The following is a 13,116-nucleotide window of genomic DNA, read 5'->3' as shown; positions in this document are numbered from 1 at the left end:
AGCTCTGTACACTGTGTACCTTTGGCTGCTGCAGGAGCTGAAAACAGCTGAACTGTGGAGGTGCCATGTGGCAGACCCTTACACAAAGAATTGACATACTGTAGAAAAAAACGCACTGCAATTACTAAGGGAAATTTACTGATCATGTGCACAACACTTCAGAATTTGGTGAACTTTTGATGTTGGAGATTTTCTGCAGTATTTCTGCACCTATTAGGTAAATTAGGGAACTTGTGTTTATTTCCATTCCACTTTTGACTGCATTTTACATGTTTTTATCTTGTTTTTGCTGCTGTGGTTTTTGTCTCTTCTTGATATGTCATGTTTTAAATAAAGCTTTGGCTTTGACAAAACTTTATTTATACAATCATGTGGATTACATGGTTTTTTAAGTGATGTTCTGCAGCGGAATGCACATAAAATTCAGTGTATTCTCAAGAGAAATGAACTTGTTTCTACAGGTCAGCTTAAGCAGTGCAAAGAAAAGCACAATGAGCATGAGACTTCTACAGATCTCATACGCTTAACCTAACTCTGTAATCAGAAGGATTCCCCATGCTGTTGCTGTAAAAAAATATTTTAGGATTCAACTAATTTATGACTTTATGAATTAATTTTTGGATCCAACTACAACTTTAAACTACTTTATGACTGTGTGAAGGCAAGCATTTCCATAGTGGACCCCCTCTTACCACGTACTACATATCAGTGGGTTGCATATTCTACTTTTACGGTAGGTATGACCGTGACTTCTGCTGATCTTTGTGGATAGTTGGAGCTGCTCTGTAATAGTTTTCAAAGACTAGAATGAGCAGCAGTTTGCTGACATTTAATTTGTTTTCTTCCAGGAGATGAGAACATGTCCCAGTCTTAAAAAATAACCTATTGGGCCCTATAACTAACTGGGGCACTATAAGCCAATATTTTATGGGTGCTGATTGTTGGGACTGCCAACATTCTGATACAGATGGCCTGTCCTAAGGATAGGCCATCAATATTACAGACCAGGACAACACCATGAATTGTTCTGATTGTGGGTTTCTGGCACCTGCATTCGTCTATTGCCATAAGAGAGGTGATTATGTATGGGCATGTTTTCCATAAAACACTGCTTCATTAAAAACAAAGACACAGAATGCAGACTGTAGAGTCTTCCTATCAGTACCCGCCTGTCAGCTTTCAGAGTTTACATCTGGGGGACTAAATGGAGCATGTAACAACAGGTTGTCTGAAGCTAATAACACCTTCATTTATACAAAGATCAGAAACATTCTATTCTTTGGGCTGAAATTGAACCATAAGCTATGTTTCTTTTAAAATTCCAACATAATGACTGTACATTCTTTACCTTTTCTGACTCACGCCAGCATTTCAGTATAAATATGTGAGCATAAATATCCTCCACACAGATCCAGCTGGAAAGACTGAGTGTAGTGTCAGTCCATACCCAATCCATGACAGCTCTCAGCTCAGTTAAAAATGGCACCAGGCGAAAGCTGAGGAAAAAGATCACACATCATTGTGTATGGCAGAATTAGTAGCTGATCGCAAACACATTGTGAAGAACATTCCAGGGTAGACATGAGTTGCATATCTCTGAAATGTTCAGTCTACTTCATATTTGAAATTTTCACAATTTTCAAGTAACGGGATGAAATTAAGACATCAGATTTAGTGTATAGTCAAATTGTGCAGAGGTAGTGTGGTGGTAGTGCATGTGATGCTTTATCTAGCCACTAGATTGCGAGACAAAACTGTGTGGCAATTGGCCATAATGGTGGACGTAGTTTTTGCCCACATGCGGCAAGCCACACAAAGTAACCTTCTCTTAGTGGTCAAACCTGACACAAATGTGTAACCGATTCCCATTTGGTTAAAAAAAGAGCATGTCAAGTCCCCAAACCTCACACAGTGGCATATCTGGGAGGGGGTGGGAGTGGGGGGGAGGGCAGCTGGGGCATGTGCCCTGGGTGCAGCCGGCAGGGGGGCCAAAGTGTCTCCCCCAGAGGCTGCATTCTGCTGCCCCCAGACTGGGAGCTGGCAGTTCTCTGAGCCGGCTGTCAAGCTGACAGCCGACTCAGAGAAGCTGCAGCTTGCTGGTTTCCAGTGATCAATTGTACTCTTTCAGATGCAAGTACAACTGAAGCTCTGACTGCCTGGTCAGAAGAATGTCAGCAGCGTGACCAAGTCATGAGATCACGCCTCTAACGTCATTCACCGGCACAGAGAACATTGGTGGTAAGTGCTCCACATTAGTGGATCTGAAGTCACCAAAGATGATGGGGGGAATTTAGTGTAACAGGGCTGGGGAGTATTTACTGTTTTGGGGGGTATTTACTGTCTGCGCGGGATATTTCCTGTCAGGGGGTATTTGGTATTTACTGTGTCTGGGAGATATTTACTGTGTGGGGTGTATTTACTGTGTGTGGGATGTATTTACTGTGTGGGGCAGTATTTACTGAGTGTGTGGGGTGTATTTACTGTGTGTGGGAGGTATTTATCATGTGTGGGACATATTTACTGTGTGTGTGGGAGATTTACTGCAACGGGCATGGGGGAGATTCACTGTGAGGGGGTATTTAGTGTAATGTGGCTGGGGGAGATTTAGTGTAACGGGCGGAAGATTTGAGGACACAAGTTTGGGGAGCAAACAAGGGACAGGTGGAAAGGAGAGGGCAGAGTGGATGGCATGTACCATAAGAAGGAGAGTGTGGGGTCATATTTTGTGCAGAAGACAAGAGAAGATGGAAGTCTGCAGAGAGAAGCTGTGGATGAGAAAACTCATCTTGGAGTCTGGAAAAGAAGAAAACAAAGAGAATGCTCCAAAGACAACATCATCTATTAGGTACCTGTATGTAAATTTTTTTTTGTGATACTGACTAATTCTCATATTTTTATTTATGTTAGGAGCATTAAAGGGGTTGTCCAAGTTTGTGAAGAGTCTGCAGTCATTCTATGTGACGGCAGGCTTCTGAATTCTCACAGTGCATACTGCAAGCTGTCATGATTCTCTGATACCGGCGATTTTCATACATGTGGTGACATGCTGACTAGACATGCGTGGCTTCACTTAAGGAAAATGTATTGAGTGAGGCCGGGCATGTCTAGTCGAAATATGGACAGCAGTATGCGGCCCTGCGCTTAGTAACCAGATGTTTACCCTGGTTACCGGCATCGTTGGTCGCTGGAGAGCTGTCTGTGTGACAGCTCTCCAGCGACCAAACAGCGACGCCGCAGCGATCCGGATCGTTGTCGGTATCGCTGCAGCGTCGCTTAATGTGAAGGGGCCTTTAGTGTGCAAATTGCATTTGTGCTTGGGGGCAAGGGCGCCAAACTGAATTCTTGCCCCAGGTGCCAGAAAACCTACATACACCTCTGGCCTCACAATTATCCAATCATGGTCCTAATAATCCAGACAATACTTGCTATTGTCGTAGAAGCATCAGAAAGGCCAAGGCCTAACTTCCTTCGCTATAATTCTGATTCTAGATTATGCTAATTTTGAGCAGACAGTTTAAAGGGACACTGTCACCTGTTTTTTGATTCACCCTTTCCTTACCCGCTGGCTGCATGCTGGCTGCAATATTGGATTGAAGTTCATTCTCTGTCCTCCGTAGTACACGCCTGCACAAGGAAATCTTGCCTTGCGCAGGCGTGTACTACGGAGGACAGAGAATGAACTTCAATCCAATATTGCAGCCAGCATGCAGCCAGCGGGTAAGGAAAGGGTGAATCAAAAACCCAAAAACCCCGCCTCCATGGCTGAAGATTGTTCCCTCCAAATCCAGGTGACAGTGTCCCTTTAAACATGTGACAGATTTATCAGAGCTTTAGCCACTATGATTAATTTAGTACATTTTAAGACTGTGCAGTCTAAGTCTGCACTAAGAATTAGACAGTAATGCTAAACATGCACATTGCTGCGTATGGGGCTGCGCAGCTGCAGATCAGTAACAGTGCCCATGCTGCCATCTGTCCACCACCAAAGCACCTACAGTGAGCATGTGAGCATCAGAACTCAAGCATGGAGCAATGAAAGAAATTGCTCTGGCTCAATGAATCTTGTTTTCTTTTATATCATGTGCATTGGCAGGTGAATTTGTGTTGCATATCTGGGAAACAAATGGCACCGTAGGTCTTAAGTCTCATCTGGATGTCACACTGAATGGAGGTTCCCTGTTTGAAGGCACTAAATAATAACTACTGTATATTGCATTTACTATATGCCTACTTACCCTTGAAATAAGAACAAATTGACATAGTTATAACTTTTTGTGAGAAAGTTTCCAAGAACACGTGTTGGGTATCCGCAGCGGATCTGATAAGCTGATAGTCCAAAATAGATGCACTTCACAAAATACCATAGCTGTGCAACAGTGTTCTGGCTGAACTTCCTGAAAAACACAAGCAAAAATAACAAGATGGTGAGCTGATTGATGACTAGTGACAACATCCCATGAACACACACTTGAGTAGTAATTTACCTTTCTGTTACTCCAGGTAAAATGAAGAACATCCAAAAATGGATACCAAACACCAGGATAACCTGAAATATGACTTTGCCCATCACAGTTTTTCTGAGATAGAGAGCACGGTCCACAACCATTGTGCCAAACTGTATTAGAACCATCACCAAGAATGCTTCTGGTACCTGGTCTTCTGACAGAGAGGAGGTAATGTCTGCAGCAGCCGAATGTTTCTAAAAATACAGATTTGGTATTAGTTGCATTCCAAAAAATGTAGATTTTCTTTATCATAGAAAAGTTCTTTTGATTTTTGTCAATTGTTATCCTACATCCAGCTTATAAAGCAGATTATATTTGTTAATCTTCATACCGTAAACCTGTTAAATGCTAATCAATAATTAAAGAAAGCTCAATACTGCAGTTTTAGTGCTGTCCTAAAATATTACTCTGACTAAGGGGATGTCCATTAGTATAAAAGTAAATCTTTATGGGGCCAGAAAGGGAAAGGAAAAAAAACCTATACAAACCTCCTCGTCTCCTGGCATCAATGTCCTATGGAGGATTCACATGAATACTGCATCGAAATTACTGGTTGCTGATCGACCCCACCCTTACCTTTCTGTCTGAGCTAGCTTCTTCTGCTTGGACGAAATGTGAACGCTGCAGGTACTGATGCCAGGAGACGAGTATGGGGATTCGTAATGGAGTGCAAATGACCGGTGCTGGAGTGAGGGTATATTTTTATTTCTTCTTCCACCACCGTTGGCCTAGTAATTCTTATATAGCAGTAGAGAACCAACCATTAACTAAGATGTTTTATCAGAAACATATGCTTTTTTAAGGAAACTAATACTAATGGCCCATCTTCTATTTCACCTTCCTGCAAAAAAAGCTGTCATAGTCACAAAAACAAAATATGCCATTCCAATTTCTTCCTATTCTAAGTTTCCTTTGTAACTTTGAATACATTTTCGCTTTCTCTATTTTTCCTATACTACAAGCCTAATACATCCACTTATTGAAAAATAAGAAGCAATCCCAAAACTATTACAGTAATTTTATTTGCAGCAGCATGAGACACTTGGCAATTCCTTTAGTATGATGACTTACTCCAAATGCCCAGAAGCCAAATACAATTATGATGAAGTCTACAGTATCTGCCAGGAACATTAACACATAGACATCTGTCACAGCACTGTAGTCTGGATGAATGAGGTTGTAAAAAAATTGTTTGATTGGCAAATAAATCTGAAGGATTCTGGAAAAAAAAATTGCAATGAGTAAATATAAGTAAGTTGTTCAATTAATTTATCATGTAAGTTCTAGAAGACTTTCCACAATTATAATATAGTTAAAATGCAATGACACCGCCTCACCACAGTTTTTTGAAGAATGGGTTACATTACAATACACCAAAAAGAACATTAAACATGTATAACAAAAATTCAAAAATTATAATCTGGTCAATACCACGAAAACCATAAACTATTTCTCCCAGGGTTGCACATAGGTGTGGACCACTTGTGACTAATAGAAAAAGTCAGATTTGTAGAAAACAAGTACGTATCTACAGTAAAATGATGTTCAATTATGATGATCAATGGTGATGATGTTCAGAAAAGAAAACATTTTTGTGGGAAAAGAGAAAGCGTTATCAGAGGATACATCATTTTTATTTTAAATACTTTTTATGTAATTCATTTTTTTGCATTTTTCATACCACTATTTAAAGTAAATAAATAAAGTATCTTGCAGTCAGTTGCCACTTTGGCCACTAAGCTACTTCCTGTTGTGAACGGATTATTTTTCAGTAGTAATATCATTATCACCGAAAGGTAACATCTATGTACGTAACATGAAATCACGATATTTAGAATAGGCAATGGTCACATGTCACGTCCTCCCCCCTACCTGCACAGTGACCTCTGAACCGATCATAAAGCATACCTAGAAAACAATCTAATGTGAGTTAATAAGCAAGATCCCGTCTATTGCTGTCTATGTTCCATATTGCTACAGTAAAGAATTTCTCTAAATGCTTTACAGAGACTCAGGCAAGATGGCTGTCCCCAAATTCATGCACAGAAAGTTGAATAAAAAATAAATCTACCAACAAAAGCGAAAAACAAATAAGAAAAAATATATGATTTAATTAATAAAATAAAAATATAGATGATCTAGTACGTTTTAGAATACAAGACTTTCCAGTGCAAAAGGCAGAGGAAAAAGTTAGAAACTTCTTACGTTTTGATGGCAAATGCTTTCGCCTTGATAAGCTGCTCCCTAAGTTTTTCGATCAGCAATTCCTTTCTCGATTTTTGTTTGATGCTTAGTATACTGCTACCCTTCTGACTGCTGTTTCTTGTGCTGGTGCTGCCTGTAACAAAAAAAAAAGAATTTATAAATGTCTTGACTTTTTCTTTCATCAAAACGTATTTATTATGTTTGATAAATTCTCTGTGCAATTAGCATAAATTACGGTAAGTACAGATATTCAATTCAGAGAAGGAGATGAAGAGTATTGATTACCGTATATAAAATGCTGAAAGTTATACTGATTTGTTTATCTATTTACATAAACTATCCAAAATGTTAAGGGAAAAGTATCTTCACTAGTAGGATTATCATTTCAATGAGTTTATCTGCTTCGTTTAATATTTTACAGATGTGAGAGGCTACCTAATGTTGGAGAGAAGAAGAAATACAACCTTCAGACTTCCTCATACAAAGGGCTGCAAGGAGAAGCCTGGTTCCAAGACGTAATATAAACAGACTTTACATCTGCTGCCATTAACAAGCTTGCACCCTACATAGCTTTGCTCTCTCTCTTCTCCCACTGTGAATATACACTCTCAGCTGCAAAAATGTTACCACTAAGTACGTTTATGTATTTATGAGTCAATATGGCGAAGCAGTGAATCATTTTCATTGTTACTCAGAAATATATGTGACATCACATGCCAATAATCTGAGGAACATGTAGAAGGTCTATAACATGTATACTAAATGGGCTGGGCAGGGAAAGAATTACTAATGTATATTTATGATTATCCAAGAATAACATTCATAATGTAAATTATAGAAAGAAAATAGCTTTCTGATTTGTTGAAAACACAATATGAAAATTTAAGAACTTACAAGATTTAAATAGAAAAATAGAAGTCTAAAGAGTAACCGTCATTTTTATTTGGTAACTCAATAGTACCTTCTTTCACGTGACAGATTGATCATTCACTCTCAATTCATAGGTAAAATCTGTAAAATCTATATTCTGTAAAGACAGATTTTCCCTTAGGCTGGGTTCATGTCTTTATGTGGACCGCAATATCCCAGATTGACCGTGGGTATCCCGAGTTTGGGTCTGTCGGGACATTGTATTCTGTATAATCCCGTGAAATATGCTTGTGTGAACATGGTCATTCAGACGTCAGTGAGTTTTCTCATATACAAAAATCATTCTAAGTTTCTTCAGGGTTTTTTTTATCTGACTGCGCCTGCGCGGCCGCACTGCCTGAGATCCCACCCCGCAGTGTCTTCTGATTTATTCACACTGCGGGGCGGGATCTTGGGCAGCGCAGCCACACAGGCGCAGTCAGCAAGACATCAAATGATGTCAGAACATCGGCAGCGATAACTGCGCATGCCCAAGGCATAAGATAACAGCGCAGGCGCCGGGACAGTTGAAAACAACGCTGAGGAGGCGGCGCCAGGCGCCAAGAGGGCATGAGTGACGGCGGTGCTGCGTCTGCATTAGGGGGGGAAGACCTGCCCCCAGGACTATTTCAAGGTATTTTGGACAAATTGCAAAATCGATTATTTCTGCAGTTACAGCACCACGAGCTAAAAGAGCCACCTTGTCAGAATGCGGCATTAGTGCTGCACAAGGTGGCTCTTTTAGTTACAAATGCCTGGGGGGGTGACAGGTTCCCTTTAAGAACATTTGTTTATGCTAAATGCATCAGATGAATCTCTTGCTGTTCTCAGCTAGATTTTGTTTGTGCACAATAAAGCCATAAATCTTTTATCTTGAAAAGAGTGCTGCCTCATACTTTCTTCTGGTTCATAGGCTATAATGGGTTCCTAGTTCTACCAGTGATAAACTTAGATACAACACGTAAGACAATAACTATTTTGAGAATTCATGATCCATCTAGAAAGAAACCAAAAAAGAAGCAGATATTTCTAATACAATGTTTCTTATTTTCACGTATGCTATTGATATATATTTATTTATTATGCTTTGCTTATATAGCACCATCATATTCCACAGCGATTTACAGACATTATCATCACTGTCCACATTGGGGCTCACAATCTAAATTCCCGATCAGTATGTCTTTGGAGTGTGGGAGGAAACCTGAGAACCTAGAGGAAACCCACGCAAACATGGGAGAACATACAAACTCCTTGCACATGTTGTCCTTGGTGGGATATCAGCCAGGAGGCCAGAGCTACAAAGCAACAGTATACAACTCTGGCAAAAATTAAGAGACCACTGCAAAATGTTCAGTTTGTCTGATTTTTCTCTTTATAGGTATATTTTTGAGTAAAATGTAAATTGTTTTTTTATTCTATAAACTTCTAACAACATCTCTCCGAATTTCCAAGCAATTGATTTTTTATTTTTTTTCTGACAAAGAAAAATTGTCAAAATAAAAAAAATGCTTTCAGACCTCAAATAATGCTAAGAAAACAAGTTGATAATCATTTAGAAACAGTTGATAATCATTTAGAAACAACAATACTAATGTTTTAACTCAGGAAGAGTTCAGAAATCAATATTTTGTAGAATAACCATGATTTTTAATCACAGCTTTCATGCGTCTTGGCATGCTTTCCATCAGGCTTTCACACTGCTTCTGGCGCAAAAATTTAAGCAGTTCTTCTTTGTTTGATGGCGTTTTCAATGGGGTTCAGGTCTGGAGATTGGGCTGCTCATGACAGGGTTTTGATGTGGTGGTCTCTTAATTTTTGCCAGAGCTGTATATAGATAAAAATAAAACAGTCACTCTTTAATCTTTAACATTGCAGCATGCTGGTTGACAATTACCTCTCTTTGATCTGTGCGACGAGGAGTAACTAGACCTGTGTGAAATTTGGGAGCCACTACTAGAACTCTTCCTCCTTATGGCTGCCTTCTCCTCGGGAAAATGGACATGGATTGATTCTACAGATGCTGCTAGGTTAACTGATTTTAGTGAGCCTACTGAATCTCTTCTTCCTGATCCTTCTGAAACTTCATCATCTGTGTCTTCTTTGTGGGTGGCATTATCAGTCATATCATCCTCATCCCAAAGACCGTGACACTAATAGAATAGAGGAACTCTTGTTACTTTCAAATAGACAAAATAACAGGTAAATTGCCTCTTCTGAGAAAAAGAGGACTTAAACTTTATAGCGCCACCTGTTGGAAGTAGCGATCCTACAAGTCAAAATCAACCCTTTAACGAGTATGTCACTCTCCATAAAGAGAAACGATACCCCAAAATAACAGGTACAGGTAATCAGTACAACAATCAATCAAAAGATTTACCAAATTCCCAAACACAAATTTCCTCATCTACCAAGGGCTTGCTTTTTCAATCTAATCATTCTTTGGTCTCTACTTTTATATTTGGCATGCCTGCATTATGTTTTATGATCACTCTTTGGATGCTGCTTAGGCATTTCATGGTCACTATGGTCTCTGGTTTTGTTGATTAGCTGCACTGAAAATAAATGAAATATGAAAACCACTAAATCCTCTTAATAAAATATTGAACAAGAACTTATCACCAGTTTTCTGCTGCCTTTTTATTAAAAATAAGTGTGGGCAGTGTCTTTTATATTTAATATTTTATTTCAATACGACTAAGCAGAAAAACCAGAGACACCCAAAAGGCTTGATAGTCATTCTAGTCTTTGTGATGTGATAACTGTCTGATTTCTGGTGCATACAATTACTGGTAACTCCTCATTACAAAATTGGAGGTCTTGTGTTCCTTGCTTAAATGAAGCAAACATGTCAAGCATGTGAGCTACTGTTGCATTCAGAGTCTATAGAATTGATCACTAGGGGTTCTAGCACTTGACTATTTCTGTCAGATACTTATCACCCATCCAGCTCTTACTCATTGCTAGTACAGCTATTTTATGCAGACTTTATGACATGCTAATGAAGAATAAGCTCACTATTATACTGATGACAGTAGATATTATAGGAAGCAACTTAGGACAATATTTCACACATAGATATCTGATGTCAAGTCCACTTAGACCAAAAAGGCTGAATGCTAAACACAAGGATTTTTATAATAAATGTAAATGATAAAATATTCTCAACATCTAATACAAAAATGTTGCCCAATGTGTGTTTTAATGTCAGTTGTCACAACTATACCTAATTTCACATTTAATAATCACATACAACAGTATTCAGTCACATGTGTCATACCTTCAAAATAGATCTATGAAAAAATAATGCAAGGAGTTGCACCAGGTCGTAGTGTACATATCCTTCTTTCTTCTCCACACCAATTATATTAGGAACATGATATGGTTTGTCTTTGTACAAATCCAAAAATTTGTTCCATGGGAAAAATCCAAATTGGAAGAAATACTTGATAACAATTGTTACCTATACCAAAAAAAAAGATAACAATTGTTACCTATACCAAAAAACATCATTACAAACTTTAAAATAGCAGCTATTTCACGGTGTTTTTCCATATACTGATTCTTCCACTTCCCCTCTCCATTATTTCCCATCTTGAGCTATCAAACCCCTTTTTTCTGGGAAATACAGACAACTTTTTCCCTATTTAAAGGATTCTGGTAGGATAATTTTGACCTTAATGCCTTCCTGAACCTTTCAGTTTAGATATGTGGTTAAAAATGCAATTATCAAATTGCTTGCTTCCTTCACACATACGGTAAGCCCTCTACCTAAGCCATTACAAGTTTTGAGACCATATGTTCCAGTCAGGGGCAGGGCCGTATTTGCCGCTAGGGTGTGGGGGGCGGCACCTGAGCAAGGTTTTTTTGTTTGTTTGTTTTTTGATCCGGGCTCACCACCAGCCCCCCCCCCCGATGCCCCGTCCCCTGCCTCTCCACCTCCTTGAACTGATTATACTCACCCTCCTCGGCTCCAGCGGTGCCTGCAACTTCGATAGTCTCAGCACTGGCAGCTTCTTCCTGTGCTGAGTGGTCACATGGTACCGCTCATTAAGGTCATGAATATGGATGCATATTCATGACCTTAATGAGCGGTACCATGTGACCGCTCACTCAGGAAGAAGCTGCAGCGCCGGGACCCAGGTGCAGGGACTTTCGGCGCGGTGTGACTGAGAAAGGTGAGTATGAGGGAGGACAGAAGAGAACAAAGGAGGACGATGGGGGGGAGGACGACGGGGGGATGACAGGGGAGGATGGGGGATGGATTGGGAGCCATGCATACAAGATGGGACTTGGGGGGGAACAGAGCCATCAGCCATGCATACAAGATGGGACTTGGGGGGGGGGGCAGAGCCATGCATACAAGATGGGACTGGGGGGGAACAGAGCCATGCATACAAGATGGGACTGGGGGGGAACAGAGACATGCATACAGGATGGGACTGGGGGGAAACAGAGTCATTAGCCATGCATACAAGGTGGGACTGGGGGAACAGAGCCATGCATACAGGATGGGACTGGGGGGGGAACAGAGCCAAGCACACAAGATGGGACTGGGGGGGAACAGAGCTATGCATACAAGATTGGACTGGGGGGAACAAAGCCATGCATAAAAGATGGGACTGGGGGGGAACGGAGCCATGCATACAAGATGGGACGGGGGGAGCAGAGCCATGCATACAAGATGGGAATGGGGGGGAACAGAGCCATGCATACAAGATGGGACTGGGGGGAACAGAGACATGCATACAAGATGGGACTGTGGGGGAACAGAGCCATGCATACAGGATGAGACTGGGGGGGGGAACAGAGACATGCATACAGGATGGGACTGGGGGGAACAGAGCCATACATATAAGATGGGACCGGGGGGAAAAGAGCCATGCATAAAGGATGAGACTGGGGGGAACAGAGCCATGCATACAAGATGGGACTGGGGGGAACAGAGCCATGCATACAAGATGGGACTGGGGGGAACAGAGCCATGCATACCAGATGGGAATGGGGGGGAACAGAGCCATGCATACAAGATGGGACTGGGGGGAGCAGAGCCATGCATACAACAGGGGGAGCCACACAGAGCAGGACAGGATGGGGGAACCACACATACTGGGATAGGAATGAGGGGACAATGCACACCCGGCTTATACTCGAGTCAATAAGCTTACCCAGCTTTCCGTGGCAAAATTAGGTGCCTCGGCTTATACTCGGGTCGGCTTATACTCAAGTATATACGGTATGTAATATATACACATGTATGTGTGCGTGGCTATATATATATAGCTTTGTCGCCATAAAAGGAGGGGGGCCCCGACACAGTTCTTGCACAGGGGCCCCAAGCTGTCAGTGTCCGCCCCTGCCCAGGGATCAATTGTATTCGTATCTTACAGAAGTGAGTACAACTGAGGCTGACTGCCGGGTCAGATTGACGTGAGCAGCGTGATCAGATCATGTGATCATATTGCTGACGTCACTCACTCACGCTGCAGAGGCGAAC

General features: G+C 41.0%; 1 protein-coding gene across 1 annotated transcript in view; it reads right to left on the bottom strand.

The window, feature by feature from the left end:
• Positions 1-13,116, bottom strand: part of PIEZO2 (piezo type mechanosensitive ion channel component 2) — a 628,465-nt gene that overhangs the window by 9,754 nt on the left and 605,595 nt on the right. Inside the window, exons 41-47 of the mRNA XM_069731039.1 lie at positions 10,900-11,082; positions 9,517-9,772; positions 6,711-6,843; positions 5,577-5,724; positions 4,485-4,699; positions 4,236-4,394; positions 1,349-1,496 (exon numbers count right to left, since the gene is read on the bottom strand). Of these exons, the coding sequence (XP_069587140.1) occupies positions 1,349-1,496; positions 4,236-4,394; positions 4,485-4,699; positions 5,577-5,724; positions 6,711-6,843; positions 9,517-9,772; positions 10,900-11,082 (1,242 nt within the window). The remainder of the gene's footprint in view (positions 1-1,348; positions 1,497-4,235; positions 4,395-4,484; positions 4,700-5,576; positions 5,725-6,710; positions 6,844-9,516; positions 9,773-10,899; positions 11,083-13,116) is intronic.

This window comes from Ranitomeya imitator, chromosome 6, assembly GCF_032444005.1.
Source record: "Ranitomeya imitator isolate aRanImi1 chromosome 6, aRanImi1.pri, whole genome shotgun sequence".
Taxonomy (NCBI): Eukaryota; Metazoa; Chordata; class Amphibia; order Anura; family Dendrobatidae; genus Ranitomeya; species Ranitomeya imitator.
This window is presented reverse-complemented; position numbering and strand designations above follow the sequence as displayed.